Source organism: Vulpes lagopus, chromosome 23 (genome assembly GCF_018345385.1).
Source record: "Vulpes lagopus strain Blue_001 chromosome 23, ASM1834538v1, whole genome shotgun sequence".
NCBI lineage: Eukaryota > Metazoa > Chordata > Mammalia > Carnivora > Canidae > Vulpes > Vulpes lagopus.
This window is the reverse complement of record NC_054846.1, coordinates 13,048,921-13,069,695: the sequence shown is the minus strand read 5'-3', so window position 1 is coordinate 13,069,695 and position 20,775 is coordinate 13,048,921. Positions and strand designations below refer to the sequence as shown.

The following is a 20,775-nucleotide window of genomic DNA, read 5'->3' as shown; positions in this document are numbered from 1 at the left end:
CGGTTCATTACCCAAACATGCTTCTGTGTCTTCTAGACTCTGGGACTACTCGCCACTTAGTCACCCAAACCAGGTAGTTATCCTAGGGTTTTTTTCTTCCTTCCTCCGTATCCAGCTCATGCTAAACCTCAGTTGATTCTACACACTGATAAGTCTCAAATCTCTCCCTCTGTCTTCAGCCCCACTGCCACTGTTTTGGCTTAGACTCTCATGATCTCTGGACCGGAATTTTGAATTATTTTCTTCACTAGTCTCCCTGTCTCCAGTCTTCACTTTCTCCCATCTGCTATAGTAGTTATCTTTAATGTCCTTTGGATGGTTTCCCAATCCTGAATAATAAAGTCCAGATTCCTCAGCCTGACTTTAAGGCTCTCTGTAATCTAGCTCCTGCTACTAGCCAGCCTAATAACCTGCTGTTACCACCCTTTGCTAGCCCTACAGACCAGTTATACTGAATTGTTTACAGCTTCCTAAGTGCTACTCATTTTATATCTTTGGGTTTTTACTCCATGCTTGGCTGGCTCTTTTTACTAGTGCAACTAACAGGACTCCAACCTGCTCATTAACGAGAGACATATATCCATTAAGACCTACCTCAAGAATCTTTCCTTCTGAGTTTTTATCCCCTCCTCCTCAGTCTGGTACTTCTTTGTGTTTTGCCCATCTTATATGTATTTCTTTTATAGAGTGAAGTCTTTATGTACCTTATTTCCATGGTAGACGTTCTTTGAGGCAGAGATATCTTAATCATGCTTCTTCCCCAGCATGAAATGCAATTACTGAGACAGAAACATACTAAATGTTGTTGAGGGCAGCCCTGGTGGCGCAGTAGTTTAGCGCCACCTGCAGCCTGGGGTGTGATCCTGGAGACCTGGGATCGAGTCCCACATCGGGCTTCCTGCATGGAGCCTGCTTCTCCCTCTGCCTGTGTCTCTGCCTCTCTGCCTGCCTCTCTCTCTCTCTGCCTCTGAATAAATTTAAAAAAAAAATGTTGTTGAGTGAATGCATAAATCGATACAGCTCTGCCTAGTTCCAGTCCCAACTATTGTGTTCTTGGTCTAGGAGTCTTCCTCCTTGGCCTATAGTTTTTCTTTGTTTTCTGATCTACAACATATAGCAGTAGAGGATTTCCACTGAGTAGTCATGATTATAGTAATCTCATTTTGGGAGGGTAGGAATCAGCCTCAGAAATATCATATGTATGAATGACTAAGCATGAATTTTTAACTCCTTTTTTTTTTTTTTTACTACCATTTTACCTGAATTATAGTTTTCTGGACATTATCTTAGCATTACCCAAAGTAATTCTGTGGAATGGATATATAAAAGGTGTTAGTTAAAAGGAAAGTTCTATAATCAAAGGTATTGGGGGATCCTGGATTAATAAAGATAAATTAGTTTGAGTTCTCAGATCTAATAATATGCTGGTATATACATTATAATCTTACTTGACCCATTTTCTTTTTTTTTTTTTAAAGATTTATTTACTTATTTATTAGAGCATGAGCAGGGAGAGGGGCAGAGGGAGAGGGATAAGCAGACTCCCCACCAAGCTGGGTGCCCCACATGGGGCTTGATTCCAGGGCTCGGAGATCATGACCTAAGCCAAAGTCAGACGCTTAACTGACTAAGCCGCCCAGACATCCCATACTTGATCCATTTTCATGAGGGAACACACTTTGGGAAATGCTGCCTAACGTTATGGTTTTTTATAAACATGAATCCAGGGATCCCTGGGTGGCTCAGCGGTTGAGTGTCTGTCTTTGGCTCAGGGTGTGATCCTGGAGTCCTGGGATCGAGTCCCACATCAGGCTCCCTGCGTGGAGCCTGCTTCTCCCTCTGCCTATGTCTCTGCCTCTCTCTCTGTGTGTCTCTCATGAATAAATAAATAAAATCTTAGAAAAAAAAACATGAATCAGGATATTTTCAGCCACAGATAACAGAAAAGTAGATCCAAATCAGGTTAAATAATAGAGGTTCTTATATAAGAAGTTTGGAGGTGGGCTGTTCAGGATTGGTTAATCTAACCACAGATTGATGACTGGCTTCTCTGCCATTTTTTGACTTTCCCTTTTTGGATGTAGATATATATACTACTACAGTAGTATAGCAACTACAGCTACTATATCTTCCACAACAGTATTCAAGCCACCCAGGTGTCCCATTTGGGTGGGTTTTTTTTATTTAAAGTATGGTTCTTACTTGACCAAAGGGTATGGTTCCAACTCCCAGGTCTATATCAAGAGTTTACTTGACAACTTAAAATAATTCTATTTATTGGGATCCCTGGGTGGCGCAGCGGTTTGGCACCTGCCTTTGGCCCAGGGCGCGATCCTGGAGACCCGGGATTGAATCCCACGTGGGGCTCCCGGTGCATGGAGCCTGCTTCTCCCTCTGCCTGTGTCTCTGCCTCTCTCTCTCTCTCTCTGTGACTATCATAAATTAAAAAAAAAAAAAAATTAAAAAAAAAATAATTCTATTTATTAACAGTCATCAAGGAAATCATGGACTCCCACCTCTTCATCCAGTGGCAGAGAACTACTTCATTGAGCTGTTTTTATTTATTTTTTTAATTTTTTTAATTTATTTATGATAGAGAGAGAGGCAGAGACACAGGCAGAGGGAGAAGCAGGCCCCATGCACTGGGAGCCCGACGTGGGATTCGATCCCGGGTCTCCAGGATCGTGCCCTGGGCCAAAGGCAGGCGCCAAACCGCTGCGCCACCCAGGGATCCCTTTTGAGCTGTTTTTAAAATGGCAATTGGGGGCAAGAATTAAGTTGTTTTTATCATTTTACCCCATGAGTACAGTATAAAATATGTATAGGTTATTTATTAATACAAAAATATTAATAATACAAATCTCATCTTCATACTTAATTCTAAGTCTCCCCTTGATTAAAAAAAAAATCACCTATTGAGGAAACAATTATGTCATTCCAGATAATTTTAGGCTTGCCTAAAGTGTGTTTTGAGTTTCCTTCATAGGTGGATGAGTTTCTTTTTTAAAGATTTTTTATTTATTTATTAATGAGAGACGAGAGAGAGAGAGAGAGAGAGAGAGAGGCAGAGACACAGGCAGAGGGAGAAGCAGGCTCCATGCAGGGAGCCCGACATGGGGCTCGATCCTGGGTCTCCAGGAGCATGCCCGGGTTAAAGGCGGTGCTAAACTGCTGAGCCACCTGGGCTGCCCACAGATGGATGAGTTTCTTAACAGAGATACCCTATCTAGGACATATTCTTGCCCTCAGCACTGACAGACATTTAAAAAAAAAAATCACCTATTGAAGAAACAATTATGTCATTCCAGATAATTTTAGGCTTGCCTAAAGTGTGTTTTGAGTTTCCTTCTCAGGTAGATGAGTTTCTTAACAGAGATACCCTATCTAGGACATATTCTTGCCCCCAGCACTGACAGACATAACAATTCCTATTTATTTTCACTATTCACTGGGGTTCTCTTAAACAAGGAAGAACAGATATTGGTAGACAGTGACCTCTGCTGCGTAGCCCTCATCTCTGAGTTTGTTATATTAGAACCCAGTTCTCATGTTGGAAGAGTCTAATCCTCCATAACTTTGTACCTAACTTCACTTCATCAGTTGGATTTTGCATATCTTTGACTTTCAAAATATCTGAATGACTTTTAATTGTATTGTGACTGTAGTCACAACTTCTAAAGTCTATTTTCACTATACTATAAGGCTTCTGTTGGACTTTATCTTCCATATCTCTTAACTACTTCTTAATGTTTTTATCACTTCCTGGAAATCAAAAATAGTTCATTGTCAAATAGTTCAGTTTCAAATAGTTCATTTCCAAATCTTCTTGCTTTCTCCTTCTTGTAATTTAAGTTTTCCATTTCTCCTTTTATTAATCTTATTGAACATATATATTCTTGATATTTCTAATTGAAAGAATGTTTATTTCCTGTTTGTTTTGCATTACTCTGATAGTTCATTTCTTCACATTATAATTTTAATTTGTGATCTCATCTTCAGCAGGTATATTGTATGAGAGTTTGAGTTCTTTGGGTTCCTAAGTATGCACTTACTAAGTGGCTTCACTTACCCTCTGTGTTGCTTTCTTTTTTTTTTTTTTTTTAATATTTTATTTATTTATTCATGAGAGACACACAGAGAGAGGCAGAGACATAGGCAGAGAGAGAAGCAGGTTCCATGCAGGGAGCCCAATGTGGGACCTGTTTCCGGGACTCCAGGATCACGCCCTGGGCCGAAGGCAGACGCTCAGCCACTGAGCCACCTGATGTCCCTCTGTGTTGCTTTCTTAATGGGATCCTCCCTATTTCCTGTGTCCATTATTTAAGATCTCTAGTGTACTTTTCTTATTTCCAAGTTCTTCAGTGTGCTGCATAGGTTGGATTGCTGGAATGTGATCCCTCTCTTAAGTGGAGTACTAATTTGCTTTATTTTTACTAGTTTCACAGAGTGTTATTTTTTTAATGAGCACCATCTTATTGCCTAAGGACAAACAATTTAATTCAAAAATATTCAACATTCATTGCTCACTGCATGCCTTGAGTAATTTGTTGCCGTATTATTATTATTATTTTTTTTTTTATGATAGTCACACACACACACACACACACACAGAGAGAGAGAGAGAGAGGCAGAGACACAGGCAGAGGGAGAAGCAGGCTCCATGCACCGGGAGCCCGATGTGGGATTCGATCCCGGGTCTCCAGGATCGCGCCCTGGGCCAAAGGCAGGCGCCAAACCGCTGCGCCACCCAGGGATCCCCTGTTGCCGTATTATTTTAGTGAAAAGATTCAAGCCCAAAGATTAGCAGCATTATTCTCAATAACTAAAAGGTGGAAACATGGAAAGGTGGAAACAACCCAAATGTCTGTTAACAGATGTATGTATAGTGGGCACCTCATAAAAGCTTATTGAATGAAGAGCCTTCCTGGCATATATTACTTTATTCCGCCCACTCCTATTCTTTTATAACGCAATATAGAGGAATATTTTAAATCTTACATCTTCCAAAATAATTCACAGTATTCATTGCTAGTTCAGCAGTAAATGAAATAGACTATTAATTTAAGCTTTATCTGTTGTAATAGTTAAAATGTTTACGTGGTAATGGCAGAAAACCCACATTTACTTGGCATAAATGATAAAGCTGGAATTGACTTAATGGCTTATTTAAATTTTTTCAAAAGTAGAGCATCCATCAGGCATCATTTAATCAAGATTGTGACTCTCTTTTTCTGCATTTATCTTGGCTTTGCCTTTTGTGTGATACCCGTGTCCTAAAGTTGGCTTTCTTCACTGTTGTGAGGTGGCTGCCAGCAGTGATTTGGGCTGTTTGTTTTCTTATAGTCTTGTAGTTTAGAATTCAGAGGGCAGGAGAGAGTTGTTTCCCATAACCATTAAAAGAAAGACTGATTGCATTCTGCTTCAGTAACACTTGAAATCAACTACTGTGGCAAAGAGATTCCATACAGTGATAGACTTAGGCTAGGGGTCATTGGCCATCCCTCAGGAGCATCCAAAACAATATTAAACCCTAACAACAAATGGGCAAGATATACATGAAGGAAACTATAAAACTCTAATGAAGGACATGAAAGAATTCTTTAAAAAATGGAACACTATATTTAGGAATGAGAAAACTATAAAAATGTCAATTTATGTCGATATAGCTGATGTGGTAACCAAGATCACATTAGATTATTATGCATGATTCTCAAGTTCATGTGGTAGAGAAATTGTAAGAAGGATCAAGAAAGTATTAAAGAACAGTGAGGTGGGATTCTCCCTATTAGATACCAAAACAAATATATTGCTATAGTAATTAAAACTTGCTATACTTGTATAATAATAGAAAAACATAAGTAGAGCAGTAAAGAGAAGCCAAAAACAGGCTTAATGTATACTTGTTTACTTTAGGATGAAGATTCCATACATCTTTATCAATTCAGTAGAGAAAGGACAGACTATTGAATGAGTTATAGGAATAATTGGATATCTATTGAAATGAACTGAATTTAGAGCCCTACCTCATATCATTTCCAAAATAAACCAGAGACCTTTTACAAAGTAAAACATCAAAAGAATACTGTACAAATAATAGAAAGGAACTACTTGTACAATACTAGTTTGAGAGGCTTTTCTATACAAGACACAGTATCTAGAAGCCAAAAGATAGATTTGCCTAAAAAAAATTAAAACTTGAACATTGAAAGACAATATTATAAGGTAAACACATATAAATAAGTGATTCCCATCTGTCATATATACAGTTCCTAAATATATTTGCGAAAAGGGCAAACATGCAATAAAATAATGGTTAAAGGGTATTAAGTCATTGAAAAAATACATATGATCAGTAGATATATGAAAAGATGCTAAATCTTGGTAATCAAAGACATGCAAATTAAAACAATAATAGAATGTCATATTCAGCCATCAGATTATCAATCTTTTAAACTACCAGTAACCACTTTGGGAAAACCTGCAGGGAATAAGCCTGTTAGATTCTATCAGTGAAGGGTAAAATGACTAAAGTCAAAGTTAAACACTTAATTCACACATGTTATAAAAGAAAAAATTATATATAACAAATGTTGAAGAAACTGAATCCTTCTGCATTGCTATTAGGAATGTAAAATGGTGAAGCTGTTATGCAAAGCAGTCAGGTAGTTCCTCAGAAAGTTAAACATGAAGTTATCCTATGATCCAGAGTACCTCTGTGAAGTATTTGGCCAAAAGAATTGAAAACAAGGAGGGGACTCAGATAGCTTTTACCCCAGTGTCCATAGCAGCATTATTCTCAATAGCTAAAAGATGGAAACAACCCAAATGTCCATCAACAGGTGAGTGGATAAACAAAATGTGATATACACATAAAATGATATATTTGTTATTCAGCCTTAAAAAGGAATGAAATTCTGAGACACCTGGGTAGCTCAGCAGTTGAGCGTCTGCCTTAGGCTCAGGGCATGATCCTGGGTTCCGGGATCGAGTCCCGCATCAGACTCCCTGAGAGGAGCCTGCTTCTCCCTTTGCCTATCTCTGCCTCTCTCTCTGTCTTTCTCATGAATAAATAAATAAATTTTTTTAAAAAGTAATGAAATCTGACACATGCTACAACATGGATGCACCTTGAATACAATTTGCTAAGTGAAGTAAGTCAAACACAAAAGAACAAACATTGTGTGATTCCACTTAAATGGAGTACTTAGGGGATCCCTGGGTGGCGCAGCGGTTTAGCGCCTGCCTTTGGCCCAGGGCGCGATCCTGGAGACCCGGGATCGAATCCCACGTCGGGCTCCCGGTGCATGGAGCCTGCTTCTCCCTCTGCCTATGTCTCTGCCTCTCTCTCTCTCTGTGTGTGACTATCAAAAATTAAAAAAATAAATAAATAAATAAATAAATAAATAAATGGAGTACTTAGAATAGGCAAATTCATAGAGACAGAAGGTAAAGTAGAGGTTTCAAGGGGCTGCATGGAGAGGAGAATGGAAGTTATTCTTTAATGGATGTGAAGTTTATGTTTGGGGTGATGAAAGATTCTGGACATGGGTAATGGTGATGGTTGCTCAATATTGTGAATGTACTTAAACCCACTGAGTTATACACTTAAAAAAATTTAAATTTTGGGCAGCCCAACTGGCTCAGCAGTTTAGCGCTGCCTTCAGCCCAGGGTGTGATCCAGAAGACCCGGGATCAAGTCCCACGTCGGGCTCCCTGCATGGAGCCTGCTTCTCCCTCTGTGTCTCTGCCTCTCTCATTCTGTGTCTCTCATGAATAAATAAATAAAATCTTTAAAAAATTTTTAAATTTTACGTGTATTTTCCACAATAAAAAGTGCTAAAGAAAGGTTAAATGTTTATGTCTTGATCCAGCAATTTTGCTTATACTATATGGTACAGAAAGATTTCCACACGAGCATGGAGATCTGTGTCAAATGACAGGAGTTTTGGAAACTTGCTCTAATGAAAAATGGGACATTAACAAAATAGCTATTGATAAAAGAATAGAATAATAAAATAGTATGTAGACACTAGAAAAAGAATGAACACACCACCAAATACCAGTGAGGATGTGGAACAATAGAAATTCTCATTCATTGCTCTTGGGAGTGCAAAATGATACAGCCACTTTGGAGGAGAGTTTGGCAGCTTCTTAAGAAACTAAACATACTGTTATGGTCCAGCAATTGTACTCTTTGAGATTAACCCATATGGGTGGAAAACTTATATGCACATCAATGTTTATAGTAGCTTTATTCATAATTGCCTAAATTTGAAAGCAACCAAGATGTCATTCAGTAGGTAAATGCATAAATAAGCTATGGTACATTCAGACAATGGACCACTTATATTCAGTGATTAAAAGAAATTTGGTATCAAGCCATGAAAAGACATGGAGGAGCCTAAATGCATACTACTAAATGAAAGAAGCCGGTCTAAAAAGATTACATAATGTGTGAATCTAACTATATGACATTCTGGAAAGACAAAACTATATAGACATTAACAGGATCTCTGGTTGCCAGAGCTTGGCAGGAGGCAGGGATGAATAGGCAAAGCACAGAAAATGTTAAGGGTGGTAAAAATACTCTGTATGGGGGATCCCTGGGTGGCGCAGCAGTTTGGCGCCTGCCTTTGGCCCAGGGCGCGATCCTGGAGGCCCGGGATCGAATCCCATGTCGGGCTCCCGGTGCATGGAGCCTGCTTCTCCCTCTGCCTGTGTCTCTGCCTCTCTCTCTCTCTGTGACTATCATAAATAAATAATTAAAAAAAAATACTCTGTATGATACCATAATGATGAATACATGTCATTATGCATTTGTCACAACCCATAGAATGTACAACACAAAGAGTGAACCTTAATGTAAACTATGGACTTTGGTGATAATGATGTGTCAGTGTAGGTTCAAGGGATCACTCCGAAGCAGGGGTTAAAAATGGAGGAGCTTTGTGTATGTGGGGGCAGGGGTTGTTTGGAAACTATGTCTTCTATCCACTTTTGTTGTGAACCTGAAAGTGCTCTGAAAAAATCTATTAAAAAAATTAGGGGCACCTGGGTGGCTCAGTCAGTTAAGCATCTGACTCGATTTTGGCTCAGGTCATAATCTCAGGATCCTGGGATTGAGCCCCACATGGGGGTCTACACTCAGAAGTTTGCCTGAGATTCTCTCTCTTCCTCTGCCCCTCCTCCCAACTTGTGTGCACATGCTCTCTCTCTAAAATAAAAAAATATATATAAAAAAATTAGGGGGTGCCTGGGTGGCTCGGTTGGTTGATTAAACACCTGACTTTGTCAGGGGTCATGATCTCGGGGTCCTGGGATCAAGCCCCACCTTGGGCTCCACGATCAGCAGGGTTTCTCATTGTTCCTATGTCCGTCCCCCCGCCTGTGCATTCTGTCTCTTAAATAAATTTAAATTTTTTTTTAAAGATTTTATTTATTCATTCATGAGAGACAGAGAGAGAGAGAGAGAGAGAGAGAGAGGCAGAGACACAGGCAGAGGGAGAAGCAGGCTCATGCAGGGAGCCCGATGTGGGACTCGATCCCACGTCTCCAGGATCACACCCCGGGCTGCAGGCAGCACTAAATCGCTGCACCACCAGGGCTGCCAGGAAAGGAATTTTTAAAATAACAGTGACATATGCTTATTATATAGGAAATTTTAAATTATGTTCCATGATACAGAGATAACCATTTTAAAAATTTTGTGCATTTTTTTCTGTCATAAACTCTCAAATGTATTGACATTGTTTCCAGCTTTTTAAAAACTCTCTTTATTTCAGTGTCATTAAAGATTCTCCCAAAATATTTCCTTTGGCTACATAACTGTCACGTTCAGACTATGAAATATTGATTTAACAGTTCTCTATTGTTAAGGCAATTACATGGCTCCCATCTTTATACATAAATGTCATTCTTTACACTGTTCATAGTTTCCTTATGACTGATGCCTAAACGAAATACCGCCTTAAAAAGTGAATTTTAAAGTTGTAGATACTCTAACAAGACTTCTTAAATGTATAAAATGTTAAATGATACTGCTCTTTTTTTTTTAAGGAGAAACAAGAGACATAGAACCTATTTTTCTGTAACATACTGTCTGTGAATGTGATAAAGCAGTAGACTCCTCTTGATTTCTTTTGCTGTTACCTCTCTTCTGAATTCTCTGTTCCTTGACATTCTTTCCCACCTATGAAAACCTCTATATTCCTTCCCCGATGCTTTGACATTTTTTTTTTATTTCTTAAGAGCAGCAAATCAGAATTCCAGTGCAGCCAGCTTGAATCAGTCTTTCTGTTCCTCTTATGAATAGGCAGTTCCTCCAGGCAGTGAATTAGCCCTTTAGAAAACATTGGCATTATGTTTCTCAATCCAGAGTGTCTGTATAGGTGGTCTGGAATGCATTAAAGAGAGGCATTGTGTCAGAACCTCAAATCTAAAGATGAAATCCTCTTCTTACTAATTATAGGTAGTTTTTACTGTTGTTGCTGTTGGTTTGTTTTTTGTTTTTTTCAGAATCACTGGGTTTTAAAAGATTATTTAGTGAAAGTTGGAAATGGATTTGGTATAGTATATAGTTGGTTCTTGTTTTATTTATGGAAATGTATATAGAGTGTTCTTCAAAGGAATTTTATGGTGAATATAGAGTATCACTCATTTTTCTAGTTTTGTAAATGCGACTTTCATATTTCTTTTAGTGACAGAATTAATTTATTTTGTTTCCAGTTCAGGCTACAATATTTAGCAGTAATTTTTTGCTGATGAACTAGATAATATTCTCCCATATATTATTATCTTGTGTGTTTTAGTTGAGTTTGTTACAATAACAAACGAGGTTTTTGTTAAGATCAGTAGTTCTCAAAAGTGTGGTGTCCCCAAACCAGAAGCGTCAGCATTACCCATCAGCTGGGAACATGTTAAAAATGCATATTATTAGGTTCTACTCCGAACCTACTTACTATTCAGAAGTTATGAGGTGTAGCCAGCCCTGTGTTATAACAAGCCCTTTAGATGATTCTCATCTATGCTAAAGTTTGAGAACTGGTTTAGATAATATCTATACAGTGGCTAAAAATCTCAGCTCTTTATCAGTTGAAAGCCTAGGTTTGATTTAATTCCAGGGTAGGTGTTAAGAACTATAGCAATATTGCTTCTAAGAGATGTGTAGATGAAAAGCTGTTGGCAAGAACTGCCTTACAAGAGTTGGTTTCATTGTTTCTGGTAGTTGAAATTTTAAGAACAGATCACCAAGAATCCTTCACTCTGGAGCTGACCTAAGTTGCTTCAGTACTTAGGATAGTTAGCAGAAGCTTCTTATTTAATCACATCATTTAAGTTGTGCCTTCCTCCATCACCAGCATACTTAAAATGATAAATCATGAAATCACATCTAAAGCAGATACCATTTTCAGAGTAAAGGAATTCCTGAATTAGCTCTCTTTCAAATGCTTTTAAGTTATAAATAATTATAAGCAGACATACAGTACCTGGAAAATACTTCATTAATATAGTTGAGCTATATATCCATTAATTATTGGCTTATTTTTGTATAATTACTAACTGTTTGGATAACATCTACCTATCTGGTTATTTTTAATGGAAATTTTTTATGGTAATAGGTATATGTATTTTTTTAACTGGAAGATTCTCTATTCCTGAGTTTAAATGTCACATCCATTTATTAATTATTTCAGTTGAGTCCTGCAGGGTGTAATATTAATTTTTTAAACATGGTATTATTTTATAAATGGGAACCCTTGTTTTAAAGAACCAGATTTCCTTGTTAAATTTAGGACTTTAAAAGTTTATTTTGGCTCCTAAATATATAGCAGGTTTTTGTTGTTGTTGTTTTAACTTAGGAAGATAATTACTCTCAGAAGAGTTATAACTGGTTTGGTGGTGGTGTCTTCTTTGCATCCCAGATGGATCTTGTTCATGCTATGGCTTAAAATCAATGACTAGAGAATCATTACAGGAAAGCTGAAAACGTTTCCTTTATGCATATTGAGAAATGGAACATTTCATAAAGCCAGGATAAAGCTACTAACTTTTTGAAGATAACCGTTTCTGATTTTTAATCTATGACACATAACAAGTATTATTTACCTTCTACATATAATTAGGTCATATTGTAAAGGGTCAGCTTCTTATAATCAGCTTAAAGAAATCATTATTTTCTACAGTGAGGGAGGAGTAAAATACATTTTAAGAATACTCTTAATCTTATGAGTCTGAATTTTTTTTTAAGATTTTACTTATTTATTTGAGGAGGGGGGGGACATGAGTAAGGAGAGGGGCAAAGGGAGAGGGAGAAGCAGACTCCACAACTCAGGGCTTGATCCCAGGACCCCAGGATCGTGACCTGAGCCAAAGGCAGATGCTTAACCAACTGAGCCATCCAGGTGCCCCACGAGTCTGAAATTTCTAACTAGCAAAAGATGTGATGGAGAATTTAATATTGAATGTCCTGTGATTATTTATTTAGTCATGGGCCCAGGTGAGATTAATAAAATTGAAAAGAGGAAGCAGTGTTTTAAAATTAACCAGTTTTGTTTTTGTTTTTGCGTGGGCTCAGTCACATGGTAGTGGATATATTTATGGTCTCTTCATGCTGGTATTATTTGATCCATTTCCACATACAACTTATTGCTTTCTAAGCTTAGTATAATCCTTGACCTGATCACTTTCAAGGTATGTAAAACATGCATAAAATCAGCGAGAGGCTAATAGATTTTTTGTTCTTGAAGAAATTAATATACCAAATACATAATTCCTCATAATGTACCTGATTTGAGAATAATTGATTGCATTCATTTTTGATTCTGTGTTAGTGAAATAGGCCATAATACTACAAGTCCATAAGAAACAGTCTAGTCTCTTTTCAAAAGACTTTAGGCAGAAGTGAAATAAAATTTGAAGAAAGAATTTATATAAAACATTTTTTGAATTTTCAAATTTAATTTTCAACTAAATAATATACCTCAAGTTACTTGTCATGGAATTGGGGGACCTGATAAATAAAGACTGCAGAAAAAATTGAAAGCATATTATTTACTTTTCTGATTGGATGAAAGGTAATATTTCTGATTTTTTTTTTCATTCTGCCCTAGTGATTCATAGTACTTGGTTTTCTTCAAATTAGAAAAGTTAGTTCCCATTGTAGTCTTTGACATGTTTGTTACACTGACTTGTGCTAAAAACAAATCTCATATTGATGTCTTAGCTCATAAACTTCATGTTAAGCAAGTTTATCTTAGGAAGCCATTTTATTTGTCTTAATTTTTCAGTTATCTGAGGGAAATCAAAAGCACACAAATCTACAGAAAAGCATTGAGAAAGCTAAAATTGGCCGACATGAAACGGTAAGTTTGTCTGTAGATTCTTTAATAACGTCAATTCTAAATAGAAGAGTAAGAACTTTGAGCTTCCTGTGAGGAGCATACCATTTCTACCAGAACAGCAAAGGACATGAACATTGGACATGGTAGGATTCACTAATTGTAAACTGAGGTTTATGTTTTATTCTTGTATTATATTGTACATGGCAGCATAGCATAGAAGGATAAACCATGGAGCCAGACAGCCTGGGTTTGAAAGTGTCCTAAATTTTCGGTTCTCAGTTTCCTGGCTGTAAAATAGGGAATAAAATCTACCTCATTAGGTTATTGTGTGGATTAAAGTAGCTAATATTTGCAAAGCACTCAAAAGAGGACATGCCACAAGTAAGCCCCTTATAAATGTTTATGTAAAATTTTAAGAGTTATGTTTTTTAAGTTTTGGCACAGAACAAATTGAAAACTATCATATGTTATCCTTGGGGCTTTGTACTATTTCTAAATTATTTAAATGAATATTGACATTATTTTATTTTAGAAAGTATAATGTTCTCTGAAGTATTGTTAGGGGTTTTTAAAAATCCCTTTACTTTCTAGTTTCATCATCATCTCAAGTATTGATTTATAACTTGAAAAAATATTGAAGATCAACGTGCGCCACTAAGCTTTCCATCTAGGCCTCTATTTGTACTACTTGATTGTGAAAGAGACTCAAAAACAGTCACATTGTAGAAAATACCATAGTCTTACTATGGCTTTTCAAAATTATTTCACATACTCTTGTTTATGTGAATAGTCAGCAGTCACAGATAGGAATTGGAGAATGATAGTTTATGAAGAATATTTAAGGGAAGGTAAGTTCTGGGAATAACCTGAAGCTGTTGTATTTCTTTAATTGATAGTAGCAATTACCATTTCTTTATTTGATCCTTTTTTATTCCCTTTAAACATTGGCAATAAATTGTAGATCCATCTTCAACTAATGGTGACATATCCATGCCCAAAAGTTGTCTGCTGAGTGTTAGCCAGTCCACTTGGATTTATTGCACCTGGGAAAAATCCTAGTGGATGCTCTTAGAAGCATCTCCTAGGATGCTCCTCTGAGATCTTTAAAAATAAATAAATAATAAATAAATAGATCATAAATAAATATATAAATAAATAAATGTATGTGATAGGAGGCCATAAGCAGTAATTTGTTATTTCTGATATCTTCAAATATTTTTTTAAAGATTTTATTTATGGGATCCCTGGATGGCTCAGTGGTTTAGTACCTGCCTTCGGCCCAGTGCATGGTCCTAGAGTCCCAGGATTGAGTCCCACCTCAGGCTCCCTGCATGGAGCCTGCTTCTCCCTCTGCCTATTTCTCTGCCTCTCTCTGTCACTCATGAATAAATAATTAATAAAATCTTTTTTAAAAATTAAAAAATAAAGATTTTATTTTTTCATGAGAGACACAGAGAGAAAGAGGCAGAGACACAGGCACATGCCTGTGTCCCATGCAGGGAGCCCAATGCAGAACTCAATCCTGGGACTCCAGGATCACGCTTGAGCCAAAGGCAGATGCTCAACTGCTGAGCCACCCAGGCATCCCTGATATCTTCAAATATTTTTAAAGCTTAATCATTCTTAAAGGTTGAAAAATTGTCTTAAACTTTTAAGGAAAATTGTGTAATGATGATATTGCCATAAAATATTGCTTATATATAGACACTGTCTTATGAAACTACCCAAGAGGCAGTATCTTTTCCTAACATATGATGACATAGTCATCTTTAAGTTCATACATAATCAGTGACCTTTCATCTATTTATGAGAGGTCCATTCTCATATTAATTCCCATTCAGCTAGCCACAATATATGAAAGATGCTTGCAGTTTCAGAGAAAAATAAGAATTGAGTTTGTTCTTACACTGTGAATATAGGTATGGGGTATATGTAATATTGTCCAAAGTCTAGTGCACATTAGTTTTGAGAAATAAAATGTTTATAAAATGTATAACCTTACAACATATGGTATTTTGCTTGTCTTAATTATATACATAAAACTATTTTGAATTCAGGAAGAGCGAACCATGCTAGCGAAAGAGCTGTCTTCACTTCGAGACCAAAGGGAACAGCTAAAGGCAGAAGTAGAAAAATATAAAGAATGTGACCCACAAGTTGTGGAAGAAATACGTAAGTTTCTATAACACCTTGAAGATTTTTAAATTTTTTAACTTCAGAGAGAGAGAGACAGAGAGAAATGAGAGGAGCTGAGAGAGAGAGAATCTCAAGTAGGCTCCATTCCTAGCTCAGAGCCTGATTCAAGGCTTGATCTCACAACCCTGAGATCATGGCCTGAGCCCAAACCAAAGCTGGATGCCCAAATGACTGAGCCACTCAGGTGTGTCTTCCCACCCTGTTTAAAAAATTTTGTTTAAAAAAAATTTTTTTTTTAAAGAAAGCGAGAGGAGGAGCAAAGAGAATCTCAAGCAGCCTCACACTTTGAAATTATAACTATTTTAAGAGGAAGGAAAGTAGACAAGAAGATAAAGATATATAATATTAGCTTAGGAAACTGAGAAGTCAGAGAAGAAGTTAACTTGCCCCCGAGTACATTGACTCAAGAACAAAATCCACTATTGTCTTCTAGGAAAGATAATATCAAAAAAACTTTTATTTTCACCCCATTAAACTGTTACCTATTTTGTGGGGCAACTGCATGGCTTAGTTAAGGGTCTGCCTTCAGCTCAAGTCATGATCTCAGGATCTTTGGGATCAAGCCCTGCGTTGGGCTCCCCACTCAGCAGGGATTCTGCTTCTCCCTCTCCCTCTGTCCCCTCCTCCACTTGTGTACTCTCTCTCTCTCAAATAAATAGTCTTTTAAAACATTTTTTTTTAGGGACGCTTGGGTGGCTCAGAGGTTGCCTTTGGCTCAGGGTGTGATCCTGGAGTTCTGGGATTGAGTCCTACATCGGGCTCCCTGGAAGGAGCCTACTTCTCCCTCTGCCTTCTCTTTCTATCTCTCATGAATAAATAAATAAAATCTTTAAAAATTCTTTTTAATTAAAAAAATTCTATTTTTATAAAATACATTAATGCTAGAAATTACAACACATTTAATAGATAGCGGTTATGTGTGGAATATCCCATTATTCCATAAATATATATATATATTTTTTAAGATTTTATTTATTTATTCATGAGAGAGAGAGAGGCAGAGACATAGACAGAAGGAGAAGCAGGCTCCATGCAGGGAGCCCGATGTGGGACTTGATCCTGGGTCTCCAGAATCATGCCCTGAGCCGAAGGCAAACGCGCAACTGCTGAGCCACCCAGGTGTTGCCATAAATATATATTTTATTTATTTATTTATTTGTTTGTTTTTAAAAATATTTTATTTACTTATTCATGAGAGACACACAGAGAGAGAGAGAGAGAGAGAAGCAGAGATACAGGCAAAGGGAGAAGCAGGCTCCACGCAGGGAGCCCAGTGTGGGACCCGATCCCAGGACCCTGGGGTCACGCCCTGGGCCGAAGGCAGGCACCAAACTGCTGAGCCACCCAGGGATCTCCCCCATAAATATATTTTAGATATGAAAGTAGGATAGTAGGGTATTTTTTTTGTGGAAAGCTATCAAACTATAATCAAAAGAAAAAAATCTTTTTAGACAACTCTAGTTTATACCTTTATAGAGAAATGTCCAATTCCTCTGCTTTAAAAATTCAGAACAGCTAACAAAATTTTATTCAAATGTGGTATTTCCACTTCCAGGCAAGTAGTGACAGACTGGATTTATCCTCCCATCTGAAAAACAACACAGATAAAATATATGAAATAGGTTTTAAGGTAAATATCAGACAATAAACAACAATGATTCTTAGAGAAAGGAAACAGATAAAGTAAGTCCCAAAATTGTGTCAGCTTATTTTATTGAGTTCCCAGGCTGTGGCACAATGAAGGAGTACCTAGGCAGAGCCCCTACAGACGAAACTGAGAATCAGGGGACCAAGGTGGCTAGAGTTCACAGGACCTTATACTAGAGAGGATAATTTACACAGAGAACCCTATGTATCTATAGAGGGCTCCCCTCAAGTATTTGGTGAATGCATGTGACGTAATTACCCAAAGCTGGGGAAAGAATGATTTCAGCAAATTAGAAGGAACAATACCTGGCATTCACACAGGACCAAGAATAATGCCTATTCTCACCAGGCAGATTGGAAAAATTTATAATTCACAAGGCATTAGTTAGAGCACTCAAGAACATTTTGCCTCAGTAGCAAGTACTAATTAGCCCTAGACTGAGCTTTGTTCTCCCCTTCTAAAAAACCATAACAGCAAATCTTGAAAACATCAAACTATTGTAACTTAAACACATCCCAGAAAAAAAGCTAAAGAGTATTTATAGGAATACAAATATACCTAGCACCCAACAAAATAAAATTCATAGTGTCTAGCACATAGTGAAAGATTACCAGACATGTAAAGAAGTAGGAAAATATCCTTAATGAAAAGAAAAACATTCAATCAACACTGACATAGAACTAGCACAGATAGTAGAATTGGAAGATTATGACCTTAAAAGCTATTATACATGTATCGTATAGGGGTAACTTGGTGGCTCAGTCAGTGGGGCATCCAACTCTTAGGCTCAGGTCATGATTTCATGGGTAGTGAGACGGAGCCCTGAATCTAGGCTCTATGCTTAGTGGGGAGTCTGGGGATTCTCTACCTCTGCTCCTTACTCCTCTTACTCCACTTGTGCATGCATGTGCATGCATGTGTGCTCTCTCTCTCTCTCTCTTTAAAATAGATGAATAAATTTTTAAAAGATGTATGTGTTTAAAAGTTAAGTAGAAACATGAAAGATATAAAAAAGGTTCATGTCAAACTTGGAGTTGAACACTACAATGTCTGAAATGAAAAATACACTGGATTGGATTAATAGATTAAACTTTGCAGGAGAAAGGATTAGCGTATTTGAAGACATAGCAGTAGAAACGATCCAAAATGAAACTAGAAAGGAAAAAGAAAAATTTTTTAATGAAAATAGCATCCATGATATGCAGGACAAATTCAAGTGACCTAATATATGTGTAATCAAAAGTCCCAAAATGAGGGACTGTTGAGTGGAGTGGGGGGTTTGTGTGTGTGAGTGTGTGTGTGTGTGTGTGTGTTGTACACGCCTGTGTGTGCACGTGTGTCCGGGCCTGAAAAATATCTGAAGAAATAAATTCAGAAGTAAAGGCTGCTTTTTTTTTCAAATTTGATGTAAGTTATAAACCCACAGAGTCATCAAATTTAAACATTTAAATAGCAAATGGCATTGATCTCCTTATTACTAAATCTAGATAATTTTTTAAAATATTTTAACCTCTGTCCCCCCAAATAGGATTATTTCCCTTCCCCAAAAAGATGATTGTTTTTAAAATGTGCTTTTTGATAATGAGGGTTTCATAGGAGTTTGGCTATCATGTTAGTGCAGAACATATTATACTGGATTAAAGGATTATGAGTTTCACAAGTTGATTTTAATAAGATTTGGTTCTTAATAGTGTGATTATAGCACACATGTTACAACAATCAGGCTAATCTCTAAGTCTGTCATGGTTTATTTTGAAACAGTTTTCTGCTGATAATAGCTGTAACTTTTATGTTCATGTTAGATATGGCTGTGTATAATCTTTTACTTATTTCTTTTTTTTTTAAGATTTTATTTATTTATTCATGAGAGACACAGAGAGATAGAGAGAGAGAGGCAGAGACACAGGCAGAGGGAGAAGCAGGTTCCATGCAGGGAGCCCGATGTAAGACTCGATCCCGGGTCTCCAGGATCACACCTTGAGCAGAAGGCAGACCTAAACTGCTGAGCCACCCAGGCTGCCCTCTTTTACTTATTTCTTAATAATTCTTGGAATAAATATATTTCATCATGCTAGTTGAATTATTGATACCTGCATTCAATAAGTATTAGCAAGATTGGTTGCAAATATCTTAGAAGAAGTAGAAACAGTAATGTATAAAAAATAAAATGTAATTCTAATTTAATTTAAATAAATAAATAAATAAATTTAATTCTACTCTGACCTTTATTTAAGTGAGAACAGATAAAACAAGTTGTAGTAAAAATTGAATTCCTACAAAAATGTTTAAAAATAAATCATAGGAGTACTTAAGAAATTTTCTTAGAAATGCCAGGATGACAGTGAAAATGATGGAATTAGGACCTCTGAAAAGTTATTGTTCCATGAAAGCTGGCAGAAATTGTCACAACTTTTCCAGAATCCTAGAAACTAACCAATGATTTGCCTATTCAAGAAAAATGGCTGACTCTTAGCAAGAAAAATAAGCTTGCTTATTATTGTGATGTTTTAACTTGTCCTATTCTCATCCCCTACTCTCTAGCTCAGCAGTAACCTTGAAAAATAACAGCCCTGAATTCCTGATATCAGAAGGAGTAAAATGGAGCTGAAGCTCTTTAAGACCCTCTTTTCACCCTAGTTGTTACTATTTGACATCTTTAGTGGTTTTCTGAATAGGAAATACTGTCCTTATTTGATCTGGCTTGTGGTATGCTCATTTGTCTAAAAACAATTACAGGCAAGAGTTTTAACTTCACAGCTATTTTAGGTGATGAATAACAGGTGAGCCTAATCAAAGAGCTTTAAAAGGAGAGGCTGAAAGAGATGTTCTTAGGTGTCGTGGAAAGCAGCATGGTTTTGGAAATCTAGGAAGCCATATGCTTGCACAGAAGGGCTTGTGCACCTTCTCAGGAAAATCTTGGGAAGTTCCTAGTCTCTCACCTCTAGCAGACCTTGGCACTCTGCATGCAGGAAGTGAAGGCCACGGCAGAGTAGTAAATTGCCTAGTTGAAACCTGCCACAACACACTCAGAGAGCCTCTCAGCAAAGACTTGGAGTTTTAGTCCAGGTGTTTCAGGAAATCTCTGTTCAATTATTAGCTGCCTGGCAAGTGAACTAGAGACTTCAGTGGCCACACAGGACAGAGTACAGACTTTATAGAATTAATTCAGAAAAATCACTAAACAAACAATAACAACAAGTACCAAAAATAACAACCTTGGGAATGGGGAAGTATCTGATTCCCAGAGTTGCCACATTGTATTATTTAAAATGTCCAACTTCCAACAAAAAAATTGGGAGACGTACAAAGAAAGTATAGTTCATGTACAGTGCATGATGGTGGACTTGCTAGACATAGACTTTCAGCTCTTTAAAATATGTTAAAAGAGCTAAAGAAAAACATGTGTAAAGAAAAGGCTGAGAGTGAAATCTCACCAAGTAGAGAATATCAGCAAAGATACAGAAATTATTAAAAAGGAACGAAATGAAATGCTGGAGTTGAAAACCATAGTAATTGAAATGAAAATTCAATTAGGAGATTATTAATCAGGAGATTATTAATACTAAAATTCAATTAGGAGATTATTAATCT

The 20,775-nt window shown here is 37.0% G+C and overlaps 1 protein-coding gene across 1 annotated transcript in view; it reads left to right on the top strand.

Annotated features, from left to right (window-relative positions):
- The window catches only part of MND1 (meiotic nuclear divisions 1), a 62,717-nt gene that overhangs the window by 31,705 nt on the left and 10,237 nt on the right, over window positions 1-20,775 (top strand). The window contains exons 5-6 of the mRNA XM_041738873.1: window positions 13,287-13,361; window positions 15,398-15,512. Coding sequence (XP_041594807.1) covers window positions 13,287-13,361; window positions 15,398-15,512 — 190 coding nt within the window. The remainder of the gene's footprint in view (window positions 1-13,286; window positions 13,362-15,397; window positions 15,513-20,775) is intronic.